Below are 27,832 nucleotides of genomic sequence, written 5' to 3' on the forward strand. Positions count from 1 at the left end.
TATTTATTTATTTATTATGTAGTCAGTGTTCTGCCTGCATGTATCACTGCAGGCCAGAAGAGGGCAGCAAATCTCATTACAAATGGTTGTGAGCACATGTGGTTGCTGGGAATTGAACTCAGGACCTTTGGAAGAACAAGCAAAGCTCTTAACCACTGAGCCATCTCTCCAGCCCCACCTAAAGGATTCTTAAAAAGCCCTATTTTACACAGATTTCAGTTAAAGAAACTAACTACCCAAGACACTGAATATATTGCAGACCTTCATTTTTATTTAAATATATTCATCTTGAGAGAGACTACACAGCAAATATAAATGTAAACATGCATGTCTACATCAGAATTAAGCCAAATGAACTTTTAGGCACAAGATTTTAAATATCATTAAAGGAGACAAGGAATCTAAGACCAAAATAAGAGGCAACAAAAACACACTTCCTAACACTTCCTACTGGTTAAGGCCTGAGTCTTAGAAAGTCTATGTTCCTTGCCAAGTGGAAAGATCCACTTTATTGTTCTTAATACATAGCTACAAAACAGATTAAATTCTCTTTCAAAATAATGTAATAAATATATCATTCATACATCACACACACACACACACACACATACACACAAAGCTAAACCATACTATCAATAAAGAAAAGGACTTTGGAATTTTCAAGTTTCCCTATTACTGCAGCATATCACCCATAGATAAAATTATTCTGCTACAGAAATAAATTAACCAGTGGCATTATTACAAATCTCTAGTTTAACTGTATTGCATTTTCCCAAAACTTTTCAAAGGATTGCCATGGCTTCTCTGTAGAACTAGTTTTCCCACCTCACCCAAGTGGCTAACATTGCATAGAGCAAATAAAAGGTAATTTAAAAATTCAGTAGGGACTCGCATGCATAGTTTCAGCTTTGTCTCGATGCCTGGAATGTTTCCCCTATGTTTATCCTCAATCCTTAATTGGTTAGTTCTCTCAGCCTCCTGCCCACTAAGCTAGGAGCACATGCATGTCTACTTCCGTGATAGTAGTCCCTACTTTTGAGGTGCTCATGCCAACCAGAGACCAGGTAGGAGAAAGGCAATTTGTATGCACACTAGGACATACCCCATAGGTGGAAAGACCTGAAGAGTTGAAGATGGTGCCTGAGGAGTCTGGAGAAGGTTGAGTGGGTGAAGACAGGGGAACAGCAAAGGCACGGAGACAGGAAAGAAGTCATTCGGTTGGCACAAGGATACCCCTGAGAAGTCATCATTGTCATCATCAATGTAAGAGGCAAGAGTCTGAATTTTCAAAAATGTTTTTGTTGTTTTTTTGTTTGTTTGTTTTTGTTTTGCTTTTTACTGAGGAAGGGAAAGGAGATAGGAGCACTGAAGGATTGTGCAGAGAGCACAAACTGGAGCCAACAAAAGCATGTGGTGCTGGGTAGGCCGGGTGACAGGGAGTCTGAGGCTCAGAGAGTTTGACTGACCAAGCCCAGTGCCACATGCAGGCACTTCCTATAGAAACAGTCACTGGCCAGCATTCCCATACACAGTTCTGTCTACAGAAACCAAGGCTTTGGAGAAGGGCAGAGCAAGGAGAGACTTACATTGCATTTTTAGTTCAAGTTCCTGGAGCCTGCCCCAGTGTAAGCAGGCAAATAGCAGTAAGACAATTGAATTCCCAGATCCAGGGACAATTCAAGCCACCCAATCATAACCTGCACCTTCCCTGAGCTGCCATTACCAAAGAATGATAAAGCAATTATCAGCTTGCTCTAAGGAAGTTCCCACCTGCCATGGAGATTCACTGAGCATCGCCCCATAGGCTGAGACCCCAGCACAAGGTACTTGGGCAGAATGGTGTACATGTGCTGCGGGGCGGTGGCTTCTATCCTGCCTCAGCTCACTCCAATCTGCAATCAAACAGTTAGGATCGGACCTATATGGTACGAGTCTAACCTAAGCCCCCACCACGGACCATCACTTCCTTTCTAGGTCCAGAACACCTCCCTCCACTAGCTCAGGAGGATTATGTGAGTGGAGGAAAACCCTAGGGAAAAAGAGCATTAGTATTATCTTAAAGACAGGAATTCCCTAGGATATATTCATCCTAACTACATCTACTGTGAGACGGGTGGCAACATACAAGTCACCACACACTTCCTCAGTGTGGAATATTGACTCGTGACCAGTTTCCAGCAAGGACAGTTATTTGGAAATGGCACACTGCAAAAGGCAATCTTGTGATTCTCTTCTATGAAAATACCAATTGGTCTGGGAGTCAGGCACAAAAGCATAAACAGAGCTCATGAAGAGTGTTTCATACTGCAGAACTCCTATCTGGACTCTGTCTGTGGAGGCTTGAGGCTTGCCAATCTGCTCAGAGGGTTCTCCACTATATCCCTCTTTGATTCCTATCCTCCGCTAACATCCACGGAATTAAGAATACCTAAGGATGGATCCATGTGAACCCAGAAGTCTCAGATGAGCTGAGGATGTGCATCAGCATGGCAGCTGCTGCTCACGCTGCCTCACATACACGGGAATTGCCTGAGTCTGAATCCGAGCTGAATGGCAGTAATGCTTTTGTCTTTTGGAATCCGACAGAAACTTCTGTGCAGAAATGTCTGACACCAGCAAGTCTAATTCAAAGAAGTAGCGAGCAAGCTCACACCTGAGACAGGTGACTGGCCATTCCCTGCGGTGTGCTTTCCTTTCCTAGCTGCGCTGGGTCGAGCAACTGGATTTCCAGCATACACACCCACAACTACACACCTACACACACACACACCCACACACACACTAATTGACCCAAAGACTCTGCCAAGGTCTACTTCTATGGTCTTGTCAAACTGGGTCACACAAAACTTCCTTACCACTTCATGTCAAAGATGGAAAGTGGTCTTAACATATTTCTATGACACAGTTTGAGGATTTCCTTTCTTTCCATAACCCTCAAAAACTTATTTTACTGGTACAGACTGCCTGGCCAAACTGATGGCTGCTGAATTACTGGCCTGGTGAAGACAGGGGCCTTGAATGCCCGAGACCAGGGTGCAATAGTCTATTTTTCATTAATAAAGTTAACCACGTGGAAACAGAATTCCATTAGTTCTCCTATAGATCTACTTAAACTCTGAAACAAGAGATTGTTCAAGAATTACGTGAGAAAATCACCCACCACCACCAAGTCAAAAACTGAGTGTCTGCATGCTCCGAGGCCTTAACTCCTCCTACAGGCCCTGCTTTGCAACATTCTCCTGTGGCGTGGGATCCTGGCAGAAGTAGCTGGGTCTTGCAGCATGTCCGCGTACCGGCAGCAGATTTCAAAAGCCTGGAGCTAGTCATCACTGTCACTGCCAGACTCACTTAACTGCAAGTCACTTCCTACAAAAGAAAATAAAATGAAGCTAAGAGCATAGCACTTAATAACGTCTCTGGCTCTCTGCCTTCTCCACTTCCCTCTGCTCTGCCTACAGTGTAGCTCTTTACACTTTAATATGCTTATATTTCTCCTTCACTTAAGACATCAAGACTTCCTTAAAATTCTTTGGCTCGTTGCTCAGCTATCACATAATACTAAAAGTTTCCAAATCGGGACTGGAGAGACGGTTCAACAGTTAAGAGCATTTGCTGCTCTTGCAGAGGACCCAGGTTCGATTCCTGATACCCAAATGGTGGCTCACAACTACCTATACCTCCAGTTCTAAGGGCATCAAACATGCACATAGCATAACACATACAAGCAGGCAAAACATATACACAAAATAAAAAGATTAAATTTAATTTAAAATTTTAAAAACAAAATAAATACAAAAAAAACTTTGTTAATCCAATTTATAAGGCAGGAAAACCAATCTGGCTCACTGAAAAGGCTGGAGCAGTAGACATTTTAAAAGAAACACTCTTTTTAGTATGTGCAAAGCAGTTTGGTACTGCTTATTAGTACTGAGAAGGAGCAGCAAAACAGTTTTAAATGTGCTAAGAAAATAGAAATAACATACAGCATTTGGCAGACTCATTCACATTAAGTTGCTTTATAATTATTTATTTTATGTATATGAGTGTTTTGCCAGTATTCATGTCTATATACCATGTGGGTGCCTGGTACCCTTGGAGGTCAGAAGAGGTAATTGGATCCCCTGGAACTGGAGCTATAGGTGGTTGTGAACTAGCATGTGTATGCCAGGAATCGAACCCAGGTTGTCTGCAAGAACAAGTGCTCTTAACCCTAAGCCATCTCAGCAGCTTCATGAAATTGTTTTAGGAAAAACTAAGTAGAGCCAGGTGTGGTGGCTCATGCCCATAATCCCACTACCAAGGAGGCTACAGCAGGAAAACCATGAATCCAAGCCCCAGGTATGGTGGCTCATGCCCATAACCCCAGTACCAAGGAGGCTGTGGCAGGAAGATCAAATTAAATTCAACCTCCCTAACTCCCCACCCCACTTTCAAAAAAGTTAAGTAAACAAGATGTTCCCATTATGGAAGCTGAGAGCCATAGCATGCTAATCCAGTGTCACCTCTGCCTACCACTGACCAGAATATTTCTATTTCTTTAAGAGAAAGCTCCAGATTCTTAGATGGTATGTAGGTATCTAGAATTCAAAAGGACTCAATACTTCAAGTTCACATAACAGAAATGTATATAAAAGAACTATAGCTGATAGCAGTTGAATGAAAGTAAACGTCCATATTTCTTAAATCTAGACCAGCTTTTCTGTCTCTGGACCCAGCACCCTTTCAGAGGGCCCTAAGGACTTCCTTTTTTGGCTGTGTGAGGACAGACTTCTTACCTGGACCTCAACTTACACAGACGACAGGGCACACCAGGCAAAATGCTGAGGTGTTTTAGGTGAAGGCCAAACACTACACACCCACCAAGGCCTGCAGAAAGGAACTACCCATCCTGGAATGTCCACAGTGTTGAAACTAATGTCTGCTTGGGCCACATTGCAGGGTTAATCAGGTCTGCATCCCACTTCTGCTGCCAGGCCTTCTAACTTCACCATGCAAGGTTCCAGAGAGGGAGAGAAGAAGAAGGGAGGGAGGGAGGAGGGAGGGAGGGAGGGAGGGAGGGAGGGAGGGAGGGAAAGAGGGAGACAGAGAGACACACAGAGAGAGACAGAGACAGAGAGAGAGACAGAGAGAGAGACAGAGAGAGAGAGAGAGAGAACACAGAATTGCCCCACTCTGGAAACAAAGCCAATATTATTATGGCTTTTCTCTGTGTTACCTTATCAACTGCAGGAAATCTACCCAAACATGACAACATCCTGTCTTTTCTCTTGCCAAAGGCTACCTAAATAGAGGTAATAGGTTAACTCTTAAAAGCCAGCTGTAGGCAGACCATATCTTAAACCTGGTGTATGGAAAACCAAAGAGTGTACAATCAAGTTTAAGCATTTTGTAGAAGTCTCAGCCACAAGCAAAGGGGGAAAAAGAAAAAAGATTGTGAATTTGGGGTCTCCCCAGTTTGTCCTTGTCAAGAACCTTCCCTATGCCCTAAAAGCCTATATATATAGGTTCTGACACTGGGCAACAGAAGCTACATACGGTATGCCCTGTCTCGGCCACTAAAGGAGGACATACTTACTGAGCGTATTCATCAGCTGAGAGCTTCCTTGGGGTCGGCTGGCTCCGTTGGCCACTGTGGGCCTGCTGTTGTAGGCCTGCTGGTGTGAAGGCTGGGGAGGAGAGGCCGGGCCGTTGTCCTCTCCTCCGCTGCTGGAGCTGTCGTCATCGCTCCCAGAGGAGCTCTCAGAGTCGGAGGAACTGCTCCCACTGCTGCTGCTCATCTGCTCAATGATGTCAACCTCAGCCCGCAGCTCTGCAACGACACCAGGGCATCAGCACAGCCCCACTGAGATGACAGGAAGTGTCTAGGAACAGTGAGCTAACAAGACCAACTGCAGAGAGGGACTTCGATCTTCCCTGTTTCTGGAGTACAACACAATGAACCTTCAAACTGACAACAATACCTACTCCATTTCGGGGCTGACGGGAACACTGAATTCATCAAAATGAACAAAAGGCAGAGCTGCTACAGAATGACTCTTCTGTGTAAGGCACATCAGGGTTATTATTCCCTTAAATACAGACCTTGATTTGGGTGTGGTATGTGCCCATAGCCTCAGTCCTTGACCAGTGGGGTTAGGAGAGCTTGAATTCGGGAGCAGCCTGGGCTACAGAGCAAAACCTTTTCCACAGACAAGCAAATGGGAGTTATCATTTAAAACCCCAACTGAGAGAGAAGAAAGAAAAACACTTATCGAGCAGTGGCAACTCCAAGGGCTTATTTTAGATCCTCCTATCTCAGTTTCTCTTTCTGTTACTGTGATGCAAGCGAGGATTTATTCCAGCTCCCAGCTATCAGTGAAGTCACAATGCAGGAGCCTGAGGCACTGAGTCACTCTGCACCCAGTCACATGCAGAGAGCAACAGAAGCCTGTGTTTGCTCACTTTCTCCTCCTCTATCATCAGTGACCAAATCCAATGGATGGTGCCCAGACTCTTGAGGGTGTTCCTACCTCAATCTAATCTAGACAATCCCCCAGGGCCATGCCCAGAGGCTAAAAAAACCCTTGCAGGAGAGCCTAGAGACTTGTCCCTAAGTGATTTCAGAGCCTGGCAAGTTGACAGTTAACACTAAACATCACAACTGCTGACTAGGAGTGAGGCCCATGTCAATGGATTTCCTCAGCCACCAAGGAAGAGACACTGGCCAGCCTATGTGAGCCTGAGTCCTTTCTGATTCCCATGGACGCCTGTAAGGAAGACCCCGACAAGGGGGGCATGGTGTGGGACAATTCTACATTCTATCAATTATGTTTTAAATGAACGCTGATTGGCCAGTAGCCAGGCAGGAAGTATAGGTGGGACAACTAGACAGGAAGTAGAGGCAGAGCAATGAGAACAGGAGTATTCTGGGAAGAAGAAAACTCTCTCCCCAGCCCTGTCCAGACACCAAAGAAGCAGGATGTGACCTGCCCCACTAAAAAAGGTACCGAGCCATGTGGCTAACATAGATAAGAATAATGGGTTAATATAAGTTATAAGAGCTAATACGAAGCCTGAGCTAATAGGCCAATCAGTTTTATCATTAACATAGACTTCTGTGTACTTTCTTTGGGATTTACCTGTGGGAACTGGGCAGGACAGAAACCCTAACAAGGAGGCCCTCATGTTACAGAAATGGCACCCAACGTGTGGACAGCTGCATCCACATAAAGCCTGAAACAGCCTGGGAAGTAATTCTAGAACAAAATAACAGCATTATGCATGGTTTCTTGGTAGCAGCAATTTCTCAGATCTGCTCTGCTTGCTGGAGGCAAGCGCTCTTATCTAAGAGAGGCTTCCTGACTCAGCTTTAGCTGTAAAGCCTTGCAACTCTTAAGAGGTCCTGCCAAGAAACATTTAGTGTTGATAAAGAGCTGGTCGCATGCTTTTCGGTTTTCAGATGTAGCAGGAATAAAAGCTGCACCATTTTAAAATGCTGGCTTTCTGGGCCGTCCTGTCAGGGCAAACTCTGACTCTTTCAGGCAGGCGTTTCTGACTTTGAAGCATTTGAGTGTGGTTTGTGAGCACACTGCTGCAGCTTGCTTGCTGGCAGGGACTTTGAAATGCCATAGAGTTGTGGCAATAAACATGGCTCCGGCCAGTACCTCAGCCATGACGCTGAAATCTCATAAAGCTAAAGAATGGGGTGGATTCAGCTGTCAAAGCCACAGCTTTAATCCTACCCATAATGCTTGGTAAATTAAAGACTTGCGTAGTCAGAAAAAGAGAGATATACAGTAAGGAGAGATTCAAAGAAAAAAAGCCTCTAAATGTTTTACTGTGTGTTAAAAATATATGCTGCTTGGGAGAGAAAAGAAAAAGGTTAAAGTCCTTAAAATAAAAAAGAAAGAAAGAGAATAGTTGGGTGTGGTAGTACACACCTTTAATCCCAACACTTGGGAGGGAGAGGTAGACAAATCTCTGAGTTCAAGGTGTGGTAGCACACACCTTTAATCCAGCATTTGGGAGGCAGTAGCAGGTGGATCCCTGTGAGTTCAAAGATAGCGTGGTCTACAGAGGGAGTTCCAGGACAGCCAAAGATATACAAAGAACCTGTCTCAAAAAGTAAAAGTTAAAAATAAAAGAAATAGAGGTTAAAGTAACACCACATAAAGATGGAAAATACACAGCGAATCAGGATACTGTATGTTATATTTACGTACATTAGTATGTGAGCTCAGAGAGCTCAGAATCTACACATTGAGAATACTCTTTCCAGGAGTCTAAGGCCCTGGATAGCTTTGGTTGATAGTAATACTTACTTAACCCCTAAGCCTCTAAGAATGCTGCCAAGACAATCCCACTCAACCCGGACTCATTCTTGTCAAATGACCTTAGCAGCTCTAGAGCCAGGAGCTCTGGTGACACATCTGTAAGGTAGTATGAACTCTGAGAGCTTCTCGAGAACCCCGTGCCTGATTGCATGTGCTAGCCCAGAGCTCTACCTCTTTTGATGTCATCCAGCTGGGGCTCAGGTGAGGGTGTATCCTTCAAGGGAGACGTTTTGGGTCCAGCTGGAGGTTTCGTTGGGGCTCGGAATGGTATGGGTGGTGGAGGAGGTGGTGGCTGTGATGGCTGTGGGGGACGAGCAGGCTGTTGTTCCATTCGGGCTTGGATTTTACTGCTCCCCTCAGCTCTGAAATAGACAATAAATCAAGAGGCAAAATAGTTTCTCTCCCGATGACGAAGCATATGGGCAGTGTCTGCAGAACCAGTGTTCTTTCTGGGTGACTATAAATCTGATCTTTATGACTTCATGAGAAAGCACTCAACATCCACATGGCTACTACATCCTAGAACTGTACTAAGCATCAGCAATTCAAAACAATGAAATGACCCTCTGCTTCCAAGGAGCATACTTTTTTCCTTTCTGAGTCAGGGTATAACTATGTACTCTGGGACAGCCTCAGCCTTCCAAGAGCTGAGATTATAGATGTGCCAGATCCAATATAAGTTCAGCAAGGAGATAAAACACAGATATAGTGTGATTAAATGTGTTTATAAGAAAATATCACAATATGACTTAAATTCAATATACAGTTGTAATAATAAAAAAGTTTATGAATAAACTAGATTTTGAAATGTTGGCAGCTTGCAAAATTTTCCATTATTTCCATTATCTACTTCCAATTGAGAAATTTTATTCATTAATAATTCCTCCTGCTCCTCTCATACATGCTGTGATTGTTTGTGGGAGCCCGGTGTATGTGGGACTCCTAACAGTGGAGTGGGGGTGTCTCCAACTCTTTTGCTTGCCCTTGGAGCTCTTTTCCTCCTACTGGGTTGCCTCATCTAGCCTGGATTAATAGGGTTTGACCTAGTCTCATTGCACCTTGGTATGCTATGTTCTGTAGATATCACTGGGAGGCCTGCTCTTTTCTGAAGGGAAATGGAGGCGCAGTGGACCTGGTTGGGGGAATGCTGGGAGAAACTGCAGTTGGGATGTATTATATGATAGAAGAATTAAAAAAGAGAGAAATCAAAATCCTCAGAAATGACTAGATGAAAAAAGATAAATTGTTCAATAACCAATAAAAGGTGCCTGTATACTAAAAAAAAAATAATAATAATAATTTCTTCTGCAAATGGACTAGCCCAGTGCTTCTTAACTTTAGCATCTGCACAAATCCTTTGGAGATCTCTGCAGGTTCTGACCTAGTAGGTCTTGCTATTCTGAGAGTATAACAAGTACCCAGGAGGGATGCTGCTAGTTCCCAGACCACAGAGTAGAAAGGGAACAGAGCACCACTGGTAGCACAGGAACAGCAGGTTTATTGTAGGCCTTGACACAAGACAAAAGGGCAGGATAGAAACGGGCACTACAGCCTCATCCCCTAGGGTGGGGTCTCAGCTCTAACAGTCAAATTAGGTAAATCACAACTTCTGTGATCCCCAGGCGCATCCCCTGCCTCAAAGAAACAATAATCTAGAAATTACTGGTAAAGACTAGGTACCACACCTAAAACACCCAGCGTATGAGCCATGATAATCTCAATGGTGGGAGCGTTTCCTTTCCTGGTGAGACGAGTGAAAGAAGAGACTGGTTCAGGGGAGCAGACAGACACCAGGCTGCCACACCCCCAAAACGTCATCAGTGGTAAGAGCACTTGCCATCCGTGTGCAAAGCTCTGGATCTGATGCCCAGTACCCCACCCCACTCCCACAGAACCGTTAATCACTATCTTACAATGAATATTCTATTCCAGGGTCTTTATATAATAAATTGATATCCAGACAAACTCTAATGTTGAATGACCTACTAAGGAAGTTCACTATTTAAAAAATTAAGAAACATTTTGTTTTAAGTTTTTTAAATTCTATTTCTATCTGTGTGTGGTCCTGAGGACTGAACTCAGGTCATCAGAGTTGGTGGCTAGCATCTTTACCCACTAAGCAATCTTGTAAGCCCGTGTTCTGTCGCTGCTATTGTTGTCTTGAGACAGGGTCTCATGTAACTAGGACTAGCCTCAAACTCACTATGTAGCTGCCAATAGCCTTGGCTTCTTCATCCTGCTGCCTCCAACTCTCAAATGCTAGGCTTACAAGTGTGACCCACCATAGTCAGTTAGCAAGGGTTTATTCTGACAATATAATCACCTCAAAATATCCCAATTTATAATCAACAATTTACTCTAAAAAGGTTACGCAATTGTTATTTTGTAATTTTAAGTATATACGTATAAATCAAATTCCCCACTTGATGGTATAAGAGCAATTATGAGATTGACAAAAATTGGCTCAATTATAAGTACTTAGTTTTCCCCAATGACTTCATGTTTCAGCTCTTACAGGCGTTATTTACTGCATTTGAGGGAAATGTGCATGTCTGTCTGAGACAGAAGTAGCTAACATTACTGATGGGACACTATGAACAAGCAGACGTTGGCACCTTTATAAAATTGGACTAAATACCAAAGATTTAGAAATGTTTAAGGATATCCTTCAGGACAGCATCTGCTGGTACCTATGATCCCCACAGTGCAAGAGGAAGGGAGGGCACAGAAGTCAGCCATACCTCGTCTTCTTGACCTGAATGCTGCTGCTGAGCTTCTCCAGCACATACTCTCCGGTGTCATGATTGATAATGAGCACACAATCTTTCTGATAAGGCCGTTTGTTCCCTTTGAACACGGTCATTGGTGGTGTGGACCCCTGTTTGCCACAAAAATATAAACACACCAGTTATGAACAGCCACATTTACAAAGGACACTGCCTCATCCATCCTTCATCAGAGCTACTCAAAAAGAACAAATGGCAGCCAGGCGTGGTAGCACATGCCTTTAATCCCAGCACTGGTGGGGGGAGGGGGAACAGAGACAGGCAGATCTCTGTGAGTTCAAGGCCAGCGTGGTCTACAAAGCAAGTTCCAGGACAGCCAGGGCTGTTAAAACAAAGAAACCCTGTCTCGAAAAATACAAAATAAATAAATAAATAAATAAATAAATAATATCTCCTTTAATAAAAAAATAAAAGAAAGAAAGAAAAAGAACAAATGACCAGTCTCTGTCGAGGCAAAAGGAACAATTAGAACATAGCAAGCACCTGATTTTAGGTAATCATGAATGTAGCATGAAAGTTTTAGGTTATGAGGCACAGTTTTAAGGTGTGAGGAAATGTTTCAAGAAGAGTGAAACATGGACTAAGAACAATAAATTTTTCTCCACACGTAACTATCACTGTGACTGGTTAAACTAGTGAGTGATCTGTATTCCTTTGCAATTGAAGAATCCAGGGTTTCCGCATCACGCAAATGTCCAACATAGCATTCTCCAATGGTAGCCAGTCAACCCGGCAAGCAGAAACTAACCCAAGCTAGTCATCTAAGCAAGCCTTTCAACTGCTCCCCTGTTGCTCTAGGACCAAAGGGTACCATCTTTAAGGTGGCCCCTGGCTCCACCACCCATCCCACAGCATGGTGGTTTTCAGAAAACAAAGAGCTCTTGTTCCTGCCTTAGGGCTTTAACTGGGCTTCTGCCTGCTAAACCGTGACACTCCTGTCTAAATTCGTCAACCTTCTGCTAAGTCCAAAGATGAGCTAGGAAACTCTTCTCTAGCTGTCCACAACAAGTGTTTGTTTTGGTCTGGTTTGGAGACAGGGTCCCACGTAGCCCGGGCTGGCCTTGTCCTCTCAATCATCTTGCTCCCACCTTTCCAATGCTGGGATTACAGGAAAGCATCACATCCAGCAATGGCTATATGTTCCCATATTTAATTCTGGACCCTAAGCTGCACAAAGACAAGAAATTTACTTGTTTAAGGTTCAATTCTTAGAGCCTAGGAATGGGCTAGTACACTGAACATCCATTCACTATTTGTCAGACATAAGATTTAATTTCTTGCTTAGGAAAAAAAAAATGCTTGGCTCTTCAACCCCTTATTTTTGCAATAAAATTTTAGGTTTGAAAGGGAGCTTAGGGACCATTTACCCAACCCTTCATTTTTCATTTGGGAAACTAAGGTCCAATGGGAGATGATGTAACCTGCCACAAGTAACATGCAAGAAAAGAGGAATTTGCATGAACAGACATTGTTTTCCCTCACCTCAGAGGTATACAGGTCATTCTGTCAAGTTACACAGAGCCTACTGTATTTGAGGACAGAGCTGTGGAATGTGCTAAGAACATTCTATTTTAACTTGTTTGCATGTGTGTGCTTGTTTCCTTGTGTGGGGGCAGATGTGTGTGCATGTGTGCATGCAAGCCCTGGAGGCTTGGAGTTGACATCAGGTACTTTCCTCAGCTGTTCTACACTGTTCCTTGCTGAGGCAGGGTCTCTTGCTGAACCCCACTAAGTTGAGCTAGCCACCATGCCCCAGGGATATCTGTCCCTACATCTGTAAATGTGGGACCACGGGCAGCTGCCATGTTTGCCATGCTTTCTACATGGATTCTGAGGACCCAACTCCAGTCCTCACGTTTGTGCCCTTTATTCTGGGCCATCTCCCCAGGCCAAAGCACTGTTAACGCAAACTTCAGTTACGGTTTTCTTTCTGTTTTTCCTTTAGCGGGGGATTGAACCTAGGACCTCATGTATGCAAATCAAGTCCTCTACCACTGAGCTACAGCTACAGACCCAAAGTGTTGCCCTGAAGAGAGCTTTACAAAATCTTTTCTTCCAAGTCACTGGTGCAGCTTTTAACTCAGTTCTTCATCCTTAAATTAGCAATGTTCCAAACCTTTAGTTCCTGCCTGGGACCATCACCATATATAAAGATGCCCCTCTGGCTCCTACCTGCCTTCTGGCTGCCTGATGTCCAGAAGTTGCTATGGTTACACATGGCACATGGGGCCTTTCTCTCCAGAACAGTATGGGAGAAACATGTATGTCTAGCAGAGGGGTCACTGTCCAGATAGAAACCTGCCTACTGTACTGCATGCATGGGAGAGGGGAGCTCAGGAACAAGGGCAGAGAGCTACCTTAAACCAAGTCCCATGACACATGAGTTACTACCCACCCAACCCCTAAATTCCAATTTTACTTACATTGACTTTTTAAAAAGCTAAATAAATAAATAAATAAACAGAAGGAAATTCAAACTAAATAAAATACAAGAATTCGTTATACTAAGTCAAGGATGGAAACAACTCACAGGAATGTGTGGCAGTGTGATTGTGACTTCATCTCCTTTGCCAACCTGGAGCTCTCCTTCACAGGAAGTGTCTATCGATGCTGGCTTAAAATCATCTAAAGGAAAGAAAGAATATTTCCCATTGGGGGACTGAATATAAGGACTTCTGGGGCATTTTAATTTCAGAATTAAAAATTGTATTACTTAAATAAAAATTGTTGAGGATTCTTTCATGGATGTATGTTCCTGTATGTACATGGGTACGTATATCTGTAGGATTTTAGTCTCTCAGGTACTGTTAGTCTTTTTGTTATTGTGGGTTTTTTTTGTTGTTGTTGTTTTGTTTTTTGAGGATTTTTTGTGGGGGTGGTTTTGGTTTTTCAAGACAGGGTTTCTCTGAGTAGCCCTGACTGTCCTGAAGGCTCTGGAGGCCAGGCCAGCCCTGAACTCACAGAGATCTGACTACCTCTGCCTCCTGAGGGCTAGGATTAAAGGCGTACACCACCACTGCACGGGTTGTCTTGTTCTGAGACAGGTCTCTCATTAGCCTGGAACTCATGGAGTGTGTGAGGCCAGGGAGTCATCCGTGATCCTTCTGTCTCGATGTCCCCAGCACTGGGATGACAGCTGTTTACTACCACACTGTGGTGCTTTTATGTGGGTTCTAAAAATCCAAATCAGATACCCATCCATTCATGGTAAACATTTCATAAACTAAGCCAACTGCCCAGTCCCATCATTTAAAATTCTTTAAAAAAAAAAAATTACATCATCGAAAACTATATATGCTAAAGTATAGAGACTAGAACAATAAGCCCAAAAATACTGCCATCCAATTCAATAATTACCAAGTCAGGAACACCTACCTCTACATATGTTGCCTTCAACGACATTATTATTTTAGTGCAGGGAGCTGGAATTCATACACCCTTGTGTTAATGCAAGATATTCCCATATTCCAAGAGACAGCTAGCAGCTAACATCTATCTTCCATAATAAGGGAATTATTAGAATGTGTGCACAGAAGCCACAGAGCAAACATTCTGGCTGCAAATCTACATGAGACACAGGAGGCCACACGAGGCTGACTTCTTTCTGCATAGAAACGGTCAAAAGTAGAATCTGCCACACTCAAGCTCCCTCATTTTGAAAAAGATACTTCTGGATATATCCAGAAGCAGATGGGCGACCTCCAGAAGTTATCTTGCTTATTCTTACAAATGACACAATCGAAAGAGCCATTTTACTTCCTATTACCACACACCTGCCTCAAACTTCAGGCCAGGCACACATGTGCAGATTCTCACTGATCATACTGCCCCTCAGTGGAGAGGGATAGTCTTATCACTTATCACTTCCCCAGTATTGCTTCGTCCAAACAGCTGGCTCTGCTGCCAGTGGGGAGCACAGAAACGGCATGACAAGGGACCGCACAAAGATGAGACTTTTATATCTAACACGCCACACACCCCCTTCCGATGTGTTGAGTCACATCTATTAGCTCCCATGACGGAGCATGTCTTAACTGGTGTTAACGCTACCGGAAACCAGAAGCCTGTGAATCAGAGAGGGGTGTGCTCGGTCAGCCAAATCTTTACTCAGGACACAGTGGAAGTAGCCCCTCTCAGAGTCTATAATCATGTAGGAAAAGGCCCAACATAATGACTATTTCCATATTCCCTACGCTGCTGTCTTCATTTTCCAAACATAGATCAAGCTTTAACTTATGCCAGGTTCACAAACTTGAATTTTACTCTTCCCCCACAAGTGAGTTGGCCCATAGGGTGGTAGGGGTGACTTGAAGACATTAATGTCAGCTAGGCATGGTGGGTCAGGGCCATAATTTCAGCACTACGGGGACTGAGCAGGCCTCCAGCATGTTCAGGACTGGCCTGAGATAGTGAGTTGTAGGCCAGCAGAGCCTACATTAAGACAGTCTCAACCAACAACAAAATGTGTCAAAAGAAGCACAGAAAGAGGAAGAGAAAATCTCATGGGTGCTACAAAGAATGCAGATTCCCTAGATGTGGATGGGGGCCAAGAACCCCAAGGGAAAAGGAAAAGAATGGAGTAGAAGGGAGTAAATGACGCTCGTGGCGAACGAGAAGTCTTTTCCAGGGCGTCAGTCCTGATGGAGTAATTCGACAAAGGGGACACAAGGAGAAGAAAGGGGCCTCGTCCCAAAGGTGTAAAGTTTGGCTTAAGGACTGTACGGTAAAGGAATAGTTAGTTGGCAGCAGTCAGAGATTTGGTTTGAGAGGAGCCATCTGAAAATAAAAGAACAGATCGAAGTCCCAGAGGATCTGGGGTGAGAGATAAGAAAAATGACGCTTTGGAGAGCCGAGGTTGGCCAGGAGGGAGTCGGAGCTGGCACGTGGTGGTCAGAGAGGCCGAAGGGAACATGGGGAGGGCTCACTTACAACGAATAGTGTGGAAGGAGGCCCGCGGTCGTTTCTCGAAGCTCTCCCCCAGCCGCAGGCAGTGCTCCTCGCGATCCAGCAGCGGGTTCGCCGTGCCGTTCATGGCCTTGCAACTAGCTGGCACCGGGATCGGCGCTCTCCTCGCGCGGCCGCAGTCCCAGATCCCCGCGCTAGCGGCCCGTAGGACCTCGCTCCCGGGACACAGCTCCGGAGCGCGCACTGAGCCAAGTCCGCGCCCACTGGGGGCCGGAAACCAGTCTCCACCGCGTCTAGAGAGACTCTGAGGAAGTACTGCCGCTGCGCTTCCGGCAGCGGGGCGGGACTTCCGGTTCCCCAGCGGAAATAGCGGGGGGAGTGCCATGGACAGAGAGTTCCCCGGGAGAACTTCAATGGACGCTCCTGGGCAGTAGCTGCCCTCGTCTCAGGAGGTTAACACCTCAGTTGGGAGATTCGACAGACAGGTGAGTGCGCCCTGGCCTGTCCTTTGCTGGTAACCCTGTGAACTGATGGCCGGACGCCCCGAGCGAGGGGACTGGGTGCGTGCGAGTCTGAGCGTTGATTCCGATGACCCCAGACGTGCCCGAGACCCTTGCGGCCTGATTTATCCTAAGGGTCCCGAGAACTCAACGACCCGTCGTCCCTCGGTCCTTCCTACTCCACTCCATGGCTGCGGTGTGAGGGTTTCAGTTCTTGGCCGGCACGCTTCCTTCGGTTGGTGGTGTAGCCTTTTTGGATCAGAAATTCCGGCCTCTCCGGATTAGTTCCATCACCTCCGAAAACAAGCTATGGTCCCAGCGAACCGTGATTCCTCTTTTACCTGGTAGTAGTCTTCCCGCCTTCAGTTCGGGCTGCTGCTGTCGTTTTAAAGTCTCATTTTCACGGCACTGAACGTTGATGAGAGTTTTCTCCTCACATGTACTCAGTCAATTCGTGGAAGCGTTCCTTTGCCCCAACCCCGAATCTATTTCTTGTAGTACTTGACTCATCTGGTTTGAATCGGTGTCTGCTACATGAGAGTTCTGCTCTCTGAATGTAGAGAGTCTCGTCTCTTTGCGCAGTAGAGGCAGACTTGGGCTTTGTGACCTCTCCCATCCCGCAGGGCCGTTGGGTAGGGTCAGCATCTGGTGAGTGTTTGGTGAATTGAGCCGACGCCTTAAAGAGCTTGTCAGGAACCTCTCCCCCCGAGTCTTGGACTATTTTGGAACCCAAACTCTAGAAGTTCTAAAGAATGCTCTATCGGGTGAGTCGGTACACCCACAATCCCAGCACTTGGAAGACGGAGGCAGGAGGATGTGCATTCAAGTGACAGCCTGGGCTTCTTCTATAGGGAATTCAAGGCCAACTTTCCATAACTAGACCCTGGCTAACAGAAACACAGGAGTGGGGATGGAGTGGGCAGGCTATTACAGAATCACTAACCAGAATCTTTTTCCTAAGTCGCATCGTAGGCTGCTGAAGCTTGAAAGCCACCTGGGGAAAATGCACCTAGGAAAACCCGGTGTCTGCAGTATCAGCTCGGATTGCTTGTCCAGTCAAAGTCCAGAGAATCTTTAGCAGCGTTGAATGTGTTCCCATCAGCTGCAATGGCTTCTTTCCAAAGGCAAAGTCTGCAAGGAAGGATTCTTAGCTCAGAAGAGGAGGACAAGCTGCAAAGAGACCAAGCTTTGGTGTCTGATTTTAAACAGCAAAAACTGGAAAAAGAGGCTCAGAAGAATTGGGACCTTTTTTACAAAAGAAACAGTACCAATTTTTTCAAGGACAGACACTGGACCACCAGAGAGTTTGAGGAGCTGAGATCATGTAGGGAGGTAGGCTGGGGTTTCTGCTGGCCCTGAGCCATCTTCATCTGGAATGCGAGTATAGAGTGTGTGCTCCCAGATGTGAACCTTGGCTGTCATTTCTCAGAAGCTGTCTGCCGTGTTTTTTGAAACAGCATCTCTCACTAGGACCTGGGACACACAGATTAGCTTGGGCTAGATGGCCGGTAAGCCCCAGGGAGCCTTCCCAGCACTGGGATTCCAAGCATGTGTCACTGTGACTAGCTTTTTATGTGAATGCTAGGACTTGAACTCAGGCCTTTGTCATGGTGTGGCAAGCGCTTTACTGACTGAACTATCCTAAAAAAAATTTATAGAGCCTATCCTATTTGTGAAGGAGCGTTCTGTTTTGTTTCAAGTAATTTTAGCAATTTTGGTGCTGTTTAGTAGGAGAGAACTTTTAAGGTTTTCTTTTTAGATTAGTTTATTTTTATTATCTTATGTGTATAAGTGTTTTGCCTGCGTGTATGTCTGTGCACCACATGCATGTCTGGTTCCTGTGGAGGCGAGAAAGCTCTAGAGGGCACCAGATCCACTGGAGCTGAAATGACAGGTAGTTGTAAGTTGCCATATGGATGCAGGCCGTTGAACCTGGCTCCTCTGGAGAAGCAGCACGTGCTCTTAACCACAGAGCCATCTTTCCAGCCTCTTAATGTTATTTTCTGTTTACTTAAAGCTAATCTGAAAGTTGGAAATATTAAAGATTCAGAGTAAACTTTAGCGACAGATTGAGGCTACTTATAGTAATTAATAGTAGCGATCAACCATTTCTAAGAATCTTACATACATTCTATTTAAGCTTTATAGCAGATCTATGAAGTCCATTAGTATTCTCATTTGCAGAAAAAAATTGGAGGCTCAAAGCTGTAGAAATAATTGCCCAAGGACTGAATACAGAGGCAAAGAAGAGTTGGGATTTGAGGCAGAAGGCTAGCCCCAGAGTGTCTGTACTGTGCTCATGCTGGTTTAATTCTTGTAGTTGTTGTTCTTAATACTAAACTGCCTGGTTTGAGGTCATTATAAGTGAGGTACCAGTATTAGCTTTTCCTTACTGGTTCTGTTGCTTGTTACCTGCTTCATGAGGTTAGAGATGTTGTCTCTTGCCTGCTAAACCTTTTAGCTTGGTGTGTTTAATGTCCTATCACGTTTTGTGTTTTCATTCCTCAGTATGAAGGTCAAAAATTGGTTTTGTTGGAAGCTGGATGTGGAGTTGGGAACTGTTTATTCCCACTGTTGGAAGAAGATGTGAATATCTTTGCCTATGCCTGTGACTTTTCTCCAAGGGCAGTTGACTATGTTAAGGTTGGTGCGCCATATATTCTCTGTTGTTTCTGTGTCTTTGGCCCGTGTGTCTAATTCCAGTCCTATAGCGCTTAGCAGCTATGACCACATGCATGGCATTTTCTTTTGGATGTATGTATGGAAACATTTGATTCAAAGCAAAGCAAGAAAAATACTGAACAGTGCCTTTGTACTTCAATCATATCAGTTGCTTTATAGATTTGTCTCTGATTGTTTGCATTTATAAATCAGGTTAATGTGATCAGTATTGCACATGTGATTCTCAAAACTCATATGCACAGTCCTCTGTGACAAATATTGGAGGAAATAAAATTCCTCAGAAGAAAAGTGTGAATATTTAAATTTTAATAGATAATATCACGTTTCCTTTTTAAAATGTTATGGGGTGTGTGTGTGTGTGTGTGTGTGTGTGTGTGTGTATTCTTTAGAGGAGTGGTGGTTTCGAGACAGTGTTTCTCTGTGTAGCTCTGGCTGTCCTGGAACTCACTCTGTAAACCAGGCTGGCTTCAAACTCAGAGATCTTCCTGCCTCTGATGGGATTAAAGGCGTATGCCACCACTGCCCAGCTGTCAGTTTATAATTTATATAAAAGGCACTCTTTCCTCTGTTTCCTCAATATTTTTTGATTTTGTCAATCATTGAGAAAAGTAATGTCTCAGTATTTTATTTTTCTTATTACCAGTGATATTGAAGATTGAAATATGCAAATACATATACCTTTTCTTCCGCCATGAACTCCTTTCTTCTACATGTATTTATTGAGAGCTTACTGGGACAATCCTTTTGCAAGGGTGCACAGCTGAACTCCCCAAGGTAGCAGTTGCTTGGCTTGGAGGACCATCACTCTGAACATCTAGTTTATTCTTTTAAAAACTGACTTTTGTGTCAGGTGGTAGTCGCACACACCTTTAATCCCAGCACTCGGGAGGCAGAGGCAGTGGCTCTCTGAGTTTAAGGCCAGCCTGGTCCTACAGACTGAGTTCCCGGACAGCCAGGTCTACACAGAGAAACCCTATTTCAAAGAAGAAGAAAAAATTGCCTTTCGCAGGACAGAAGATTCAGTTCAATAGTTTAAAGTGCTTACTGCTCTCATAGAGAACCTGGGTTTGATTCCCAGCACCCTCATCTGGTGGCCAACAACTGACTGTGTGAGACCCTCATCCCTTATTCTCAAAGGGACGAGAAGAAATTTCCTAGCAGAATGTTTTAAAATTAGAAACCCCAGACTAGCTTCATGTTCCCAGAAAGTGGCCTTCCCCTACCCCCCCCCCCACACACACACACACTTGGGAAATTCCAAAGCATAAGGACCCGACCACCTGGTGGAGGCTGACAAAGATGGCCTGACTCAGGGGCAGGGCTGGCTTGCTCTGAAAACGAAGAACAAGCTAACTAAACAGATGGGAGAGAAAGCAAAGACCTTGCATCTGTGCCAACACCCCCCTGACTGCCCAGAAGGGCTACTTGTGATTTTTGCCTTTGAAAAAGCTAACCCCACAAAGGAACACTTAACTCCTCTCTCTACCTTGCTGCAACAGGGTGTTGGAGACGGGGTTCCAAGCTAGCTCACAATAAAACCTTGCTTTTTGCAGTCTGGTCTTCTCTGGTTTCTGGTGGTCTCTCTGGAGGTTGTAATCTGGGCACAACAACTGTAACTCCACTTCCAGTGGATTCAGTGCTCTCTGGCCTCCAAGGGTACCTGTACTCACCTGTACATACAGAAACATAAATAAAAATAAATGAATCTTTTTTTAATACTAAATATTCTCACCCAAGTAACTTTACATATTATTCAGGTCCTTGTTTACACGATAAAAAAAAGCTTATTCCCTTTCTTTATAATACTCATAGATGTGCGGAGCCTGTCAATCAACTGTGCCAGGAGTGTACTCGTTAGAAAGTATACTGGGTTAGGATGGTTAGTCTTTTATCTCTAGAGAAGCAGGCCTTTGAGATGCTTGGTTTTAACTAAGTGATAGACTCTGTTCTGCCCTCAGTTAAAAACAGTTTGCTGAAATGCTACCTTGCTCCCTGTAGCAGTGTCAAATATTACTTCCCCAGTAGCAAATGACCATTCTGTGTAGCAGTAAACAGTAGAAACAGGATCTTTCTTCAGTGCTACATGTTCATACATAAATCAGCAGGGTGGTTAATTAAAATCCTTAGTTCCTTCTGTTTTTCCCCTCTCTAGCAAAATCCTTTATATAATACAGAGAGATGCAAAGTGTTCCAGTGTGACCTCACTAAAGATGACCTTCTTGACCATATCCCACCAGAGTCTGTGGATGCCGTTACATTGATCTTTGTGCTCTCAGCTGTTCACCCTGAGAAGATGCACCTTGTCTTACTAAATGTGTACAAGGTTAGTGATTGATATCTGTACTTGAGGGTTGGCCACCCTGGCTTCCTTGCTGTAGCCCCAGCATCTTCCCGTTTTCAATGGGTAGACTGTAGCCAGTCTAGGGGGAGGACTCTCTGGCATAGAGCAGCCACTGTAGGTCTGGGTTTGTGCAGTGCCATAGCTGCACCTCAGAGCATGGCCAGCTCCAGAGCAAGGAAGGTGTTGCAGTTACCTGGGATCCGTAAGGTAAGAGAGCATGTGATTAAGTGGAGAGTACAGTCACTAAAAGCCTAGGTTCTAAGCTGGCTCACTACTTAGGCAGGTTCCTTCCCCTCTCCAAGCCTGTTTCTATGCCTGAAAAATATTGGGATAATGCTTCTGAGACGGTAGCAGTTGAGGAAGATTGAATGAGATACATGGCGTGTGCCCAGCACAATGTCTGTACTCTGCTAAGTGCTCCTCAAAACTACTGTGGCCAACAGGAGGCTGCTATAGCATGCCTGTAATCCTTGGATTTGGGACTGAGGTAGGAGGATTGCCATGAGTTCAAGGCCAGCCTGAGCTATAAACTTTCTCTGAAAACAAGCCAGCATGCCAGCTTACACCTTCAGCCTCAGGAATGTTAAGAGTTCAAGATCATTCTCATCTATAAAGCAAATTTGAAGCTAGCCTGGGTTATTTTACACTGTGTCTCTAAAACAACAAGAACAACAACCAAAACAAGCTTTACATGATTCAAGACAAGCTATGGCACCTATCTGTGAGCCTCAGTTTCCTCTTAGTGCTAAGGCTGAGAATGTAAATGAGTGATATGACTGCTTTGGAGACCGCAGTGGAGGACTCCTACAGACACCATAGTCACAGTGTCAGTCAGCCCCTAAGAGTCAGTGAAATCAGTCATTTACAATGGTGAATCTGATGGACATGGTGGCACATCTTGTGATTTCAGTACTCAGGAGGCTACAGCAGGAGGATTCTAATTTTAACACCAGCCTGAGCTACATGGTAAGACAAAACACACATGTACGTACACAAAAAGGAATTATAACATAAAAGCCTGGGCCCTTATTTTCTTATAGGTCTCAGTAGTCATTATTTTGAGTGTGAGACTTAAATTCTCTTACATGAATGCACACAGTAGGCTATGGTTCTTTATAGGGGAGTGAGGGGCTTGAAGGTATATCTCAGCCCTTACCTGGCATGTGAGAGGCCCTGCTTCAAACACTGATTTTAAAAAGTAGAAGAGGAACTGGGCGGTGGTGGCGCTCGCCTTTAATCCCAGCACTCAGGAGGCAGAGGCAGGCGGATCTCTGAGTTCAAGGCCAGCCTGGTCTACAAGAGCTAGTTCCAGGCCAGGCTCCAAAGCTACAGAGAAACCCTGTCTCAAAAAACAAAAACAACAACAACAAAAAAAAAAGTAGAATTTAAAAACAATTAGAAAATATCTGAGAGCAGGTTGTATTTTGACCCAGACTTCATAGCAGAGGCTCACACCTAACTAAAACAGCTTGATCAACATTTCTATATCAAGTCTTTTCAAACTGTTCAACTTAAAAAAAAAAAAGCTTTTGAAACAGGATCCGTGTGTGTGTGTGTGTGTGTGTATTTTATTGAGCTATACATTCTTTTTACAACTGAAACAGGATCTTGTTACATACCTCTTTCTGGCCTGGAACTTCATGCATAGGTTAGCCTCAGTCTTTGAACAGCGCTCCTAGTTCTACCTCCTGACTATGGGGATTATACTCATGTGCCACTGTGCTGGTGAAATGTTTGGCTTTATGTAGTAATTTTAGGCATCTTACTCAACGTTCGTGTCATTGCTGTTATGAATACAGCACAAGTTGGGAACTTGGTTGATCCCATGGCAGGTGAGGGCCGCAGGTGGGAGACAAATACACCATATAGACAGAGCTTGAATGTGGAGTTTATTGAGAAAAGGGTAGAGGTGAGGGAAGCTGGGAGAGAAAAAGAAGCAAAGAACAACAGAAGAGAGAGGGAGTAGACGGGGCTTGTCTCTTAAAGGGACAGGCTACATCAGGAAACCCTGTCTAAAAGAATTTCCATGATACAAGAATATTTATGATTTTCGTTAGTTACCCTCCAAATTCATAATGCAGTACACAGCTTTCGTAATTAAAGAAATGCTACATTCCCATGAAAAGCAGTAAAAGTAAAATATATCTTGATTGTTCCACTTGAAATTTGCAGCCCTCTGAGTTCTGACTTTATGCCTTTGGACCTATGGACTCTAGGTAAAGAATTTCTTTTGGTGGGTAGAAGGCAGGAGGGGCAAGGAACCTGTGGGCAGGTAATGCTCCATTGGTGGTCATCTAGCGTTTAGAGCAGCAGATTCAACTTAGATTTCACAGCTTGCATGTGTTGCCTTGCTTGCACTGTCCTAAGCTTTAGTGTTCGTGAGATAAATGTCCCAATCCTAAGTATACAATTAGAGGCTTTTGCTTATGCTTACAGTGAGTATACCACCCAGATACTAAACACCTCCAGCATCTCTGAGGTTCCCAAAACCCCAACTCTGTCCTCACAGATCAGCCTCTTCCAAGCTTTTTATCGAAATAAATAGTATGTCATCGATATTTTAGTAGGTATGACATGTCATATTTGTAAAAATTTTCTTGAGCTGTCTCAGGGCACGATTTCCTTTAGTGACAAATTCCATTTCAGTATGCTTCCCATTTTAGTCTCCACTAGAGATCTTTTTCTCAGCTGAGCCACAATGACTTTCTAGCCCAGTTCGATTACTCCCTCACTGTCATTATGGTGATTGGCTGATTGATTTAAAATTGTGTGTTGTTGGGAAAGTACTAGAGAAAGAAACCATCTTCAGGCTCTGCTGACAGGACACCAGCAGCCTGGGGGACATCCAGTGTGAACAGTCCAGGGCATAAACTTCCCACCATAGATCTTATTACTCTAGGGCTCACACCAGGCAGGCTGCTTAAGTCACAGAATTTAATTTGAAAAGCAACCAAGAAGTTGAATTCCCTCATTTCCTAAACAGAATGATGGTCTGTGGTGAGAACACTTGAGCTTGTGTCTCCATTATACCTCTGACTTGCCCTAAAAACCTCAACAAGAAACTCACTTTTGTTCTGGGCCTTCCTGAAAAGTAGGCCTAGTAATGAACCACCTGCTGCTTTGGGGCCTTGTAGGAGGGACAAGACATGCTACTGGGGAATGTGTGCAGAGCTACACAGTGCTGTGAGCAAGGAAGGCATTGATATCACAGTGACTGTCTGACAGACTTGCTCAGGGCGACTCAGCGAGTGACGGGGATACTGGTATGCAGGGCAGATGCCCAGCTGAATCCAGGAGCGTCCTTCTCACCACCTCATGAAGCCTTTCCTTCCTTCTGAAGTGAAGAATGAGTCACCTATGAATGAGATTTTTCAGTTGGTTTTTTGTTTGTTTGTGTTTGTTTTTGTTTTGTTTTTTGAGACAGGATTACTCTGTGTCACTTTGTTGCCTGCCCTGGAACTAGCTCTTGTAGACCAGGCTGGCCTCGAACTCACAGAGATCCTCCTGCCTCTGCCTCCTGAGTGCTGGGATTGAAGGTGTGCACCACCACCCCACCCGGCTTCAGATGTTTTTCTTCGTACCATTGGTGTGATACACACCTATAATCACGGCACCTAGGAAACTAAGGCAGGAGAATTTCTACAAGTTCAAGATCAGCCTAGGCTACATAGTAATGAATTAGCAGGCCAGCCAAGGCTACATATATAACAAGACCCATCTCAAAAAACTAGGAGGAAGGCTGGGGAAGACATGACTGTGCAATTATGCCAGCATACACTTTCCAAAGGACAAAACTGCCACCAAAGGTGTCATCTGTCATCTTAAAACGCGTGCTCTGTGAGTCGTGGCACACCTGTCACCTTGGGTGTAGAATAGATGTGTACACACCATCCTCACTGAGGAAAGGGTGGCTTTCCTTATTCTCCCACATGGTGCAGACTTCCTGCTACAAAGAGCAGATGGTCCGGCCAGAGCCCAGCTCTTCAGAGGGGGAATCAGGGTTGGAACCCAGTAGGGAGTCTCACACAGGAGCCCTTCAGAGCTGAGTTGTCAGAAGCAGATAGCTGGAAACTCAGGCTAATGAAGGAGATGGCTTATGCCTTGCAGAAGGCAGAGTATGTCTCTTGTTCTTACTTTTATGTGGGACCTGAAACTCTACTGTGGTCCCTTACATCTAAAATATTACTTAAGACTTTTTTTTAATTTTGGTTTTTGTTTTTTTTTTTTTAGATAGGGTCCTCTTGCTATGTATCCCTAGTGGGCCAGGTACTCAGTAGGTAGGCCAGGTTGGCCTGAAACTCAGAATGATATTCCTGCCTCAGCTTCGTGAGTGCTGGGATTCCAGGTGTGTACCACACCTGACAAGTTTTTTAAAAGCAACCATTCATATTAAGGTATTTTATATGCTTTCTTTCATAACTGCCACAGGTCTGCATTTTAATACCTAACGTCATCAGATTGTATTTTATTTGACTGGGTTCCTCTGAGTTATTTGCAACCTGCTTTACTTTTGTAGGTATTAAAACCAGGCAGAAGTGTCTTGTTCCGTGACTACGGGCTGCATGATCATGCGATGCTTAGATTTAAAGCTGGAAGCAAACTTGGAGAAAATTTTTATGTCAGACAAGATGGAACCAGGTCCTATTTTTTTACTGATGGTAAGAGGAATGGAGTATTTCCTTAGAGTTTCATTCTGTGTCTCTGTTTACTTGACTCCACATCAGTGCACTGCTGCTGGGGCAGCTAATGTGGCCATGCTAACACAAGTCCCAGATCCTTAGGATAAACCTGCTGCACACCACCTCCCAGAGCCTACTGAGACTACCCCAGCTCTTGCCTCTGCTGATGGTGGCTAATGAGTGAGCCTGGGAGAATAGACAGGCCTCAGACATGTCACATGGGGCCAATAGGAAGAACCTTAAGATAGCATGGTAACTGAGGTTAATTTCCCAAACCAGAGGCAAAATTCTTCTTGAATAAAAGTGATGGGATCTGTTTTCAAATAGACAAATTTGCTATCAAAGAATCCTGGGAATATAACTCAATGGATAGAATGCTGACCCTACCATGAGAAGTAGGGATGTGTTTTTTGTTTTTGTTTTTAAAAAAACAACGGTGGGCGGCGGTGGCGCACGCCTTTAATCCCAGCACTCGGGAGGCAGAGGCAGGCGGATCTCTGAGTTCGAGGCCAGCCTGGTCTACAAGAGCTAGCTCCATGACAGGCTCTAAAAAAGCTGCAGAGAAACCCTGTCTTGAAAAACCAAAAAAAGAAAAAAAAAGAAAGAAAAAAAAACAACAACAACAAATGAATGAAGGGAAAGAAAGAAAGCCTGACGTGCTAGCACAGGGGAAGCTGAGGCAGAAGCACTGAAAATGCCAGGCCAGCCAGAGATGTAAAGTAAAATTCTGTCTCAGTGGGGGAAATTAAAGAAGAAAAGTTTAGCAAGAAATGAAATAAAATTTAGCATTGAAGTTTGCATTACAGGAAAAACAGCAATCTTGCAGCCTGTCTCAGTCCTCACCCTCAGAGCTCACCCTGCTTGCCTTCTAGAGTTCCTGGCGCAGCTCTTTGCAGATGCAGGTTATGAGGAAGTGGTGAACGAGTATGTGTTCCGAGAGACGGTGAATAGAAAAGAAGGCCTGTGTGTGCCTCGAGTTTTCCTTCAAAGCAAGTTCCGGAAACCGCCAAAGGATCCAGACCCTACCACTGACTCTGCTTCACTTTGAAGAAAGAAGTTTTAATCTACTTTATATACTTTTATATTCTGAATTTTTCAAATTACCTGCATAATTTTTGTATGATAAACAAGTGAGGACTGGGGAGTTGGCTCAGCAGGTAAAGTGTTAGCTGTGCATGCCTAACCAAGTGTGTCTAGAGAAAAAAGGCAGAGTGCTGGGGAGAGGGCTCAGTGGTCAAGAGTGTTGGCTGCTTTTTCAGAGGATCTGGGTTCAATTTCCAGCACCCACATGACATCTCTAGTCCCAGGGGACTGCTGAGGATGGAATGCCCTTTTCTGGCCTCTTCAGGTGGTATATAGACATACGTGCAGGCAAAACACCCAAATTAAAAAGAAAAAATCCAGGGGGCTGGAGAGATGGCTCAGAGGTTAAGAGCATTATCTGTTCTTCCAAAGGTTCTGAGTTCAATTCCCAGCAACCACATAGTGGCTCACAACCATCTGTAATGGGGTCTGGTGTCCTCTTCTGGCCGGCAGGCATACACACAGACAGAATATTGTATACATAATAAATAAATAAATATTTAAGAAAAAAGAAAAAAATCCAGGTTTGGTAATAATCTATAAT

General features: G+C 44.3%; 2 protein-coding genes across 5 annotated transcripts; one reads left to right on the plus strand and one right to left on the minus strand.

The window, feature by feature from the left end:
• Positions 1-249: 249 nt before the first annotated feature.
• Positions 250-16,388, minus strand: Eaf1 (ELL associated factor 1). Its single transcript, XM_038349407.1, has 6 exons — positions 16,028-16,388; positions 13,629-13,723; positions 11,054-11,190; positions 8,484-8,674; positions 5,576-5,809; positions 250-3,366 (listed from the first exon to the last, which is right to left on the minus strand). Exons 1-6 carry the CDS (start codon positions 16,386-16,388, stop codon positions 3,320-3,322), a joined length of 1,065 nt encoding a protein of 354 aa, XP_038205335.1. The 3' UTR covers positions 250-3,319.
• Mettl6 (methyltransferase 6, methylcytidine) lies at positions 16,362-27,526 on the plus strand. Of its 4 annotated transcripts, none has more exons than XM_038349409.1 (7): positions 16,363-16,488; positions 17,127-17,267; positions 17,465-17,835; positions 19,012-19,146; positions 21,338-21,508; positions 26,043-26,184; positions 27,078-27,526. In XM_038349409.1, the coding sequence occupies exons 3-7, from the start codon at positions 17,611-17,613 to the stop codon at positions 27,251-27,253; spliced, it is 849 nt and encodes a 282-aa protein (XP_038205337.1). In that variant the 5' UTR covers positions 16,363-16,488; positions 17,127-17,267; positions 17,465-17,610; the 3' UTR covers positions 27,254-27,526. The 4 variants fall into 4 exon arrangements, with proteins under 4 accessions (XP_038205336.1, XP_038205337.1, XP_038205338.1 ...); XM_038349410.1 differs by having other exon boundaries at positions 17,476-17,835; XM_038349408.1 differs by lacking the exon at positions 17,127-17,267 and having other exon boundaries at positions 16,362-16,488.
• Positions 27,527-27,832: the final 306 nt, after the last annotated feature.

The sequence above is a fragment of the Arvicola amphibius genome, chromosome 12 (genome assembly GCF_903992535.2).
Source record: "Arvicola amphibius chromosome 12, mArvAmp1.2, whole genome shotgun sequence".
Classification (NCBI taxonomy): Eukaryota; Metazoa; Chordata; class Mammalia; order Rodentia; family Cricetidae; genus Arvicola; species Arvicola amphibius.

What these genes read in the sequence shown, in the direction of transcription:
- Mettl6 (XM_038349408.1), top strand. Translation starts at nt 17,611, where the DNA reads ATGGCTTCTTTCCAAAGGCAAAGTCTGCAAGGAAGGATTCTTAGCTCA. An exon ending in AGCTGAGATCATGTAGGGAG is followed by an intron (nt 17,836 to 19,011) that starts GTAGGCTGGGGT and finishes TTCATTCCTCAG; the next exon opens with TATGAAGGTCAAAAATTGGT. An exon ending in GGGCAGTTGACTATGTTAAG is followed by an intron (nt 19,147 to 21,337) that starts GTTGGTGCGCCA and finishes TCCCCTCTCTAG; the next exon opens with CAAAATCCTTTATATAATAC.
- Eaf1 (XM_038349407.1), bottom strand. Translation starts at nt 16,388, where the DNA reads ATGGCACTCCCCCCGCTATTTCCGCTGGGGAACCGGAAGTCCCGCCCC. An exon ending in ATTCAGGTCAAGAAGACGAG is followed by an intron (nt 8,675 to 11,053) that starts GTATGGCTGACT and finishes TGTCTATTTCAG; the next exon opens with AGCTGAGGGGAGCAGTAAAA. An exon ending in TCAGCTGATGAATACGCTCA is followed by an intron (nt 3,367 to 5,575) that starts GTAAGTATGTCC and finishes TTTCTTTTGTAG; the next exon opens with GAAGTGACTTGCAGTTAAGT.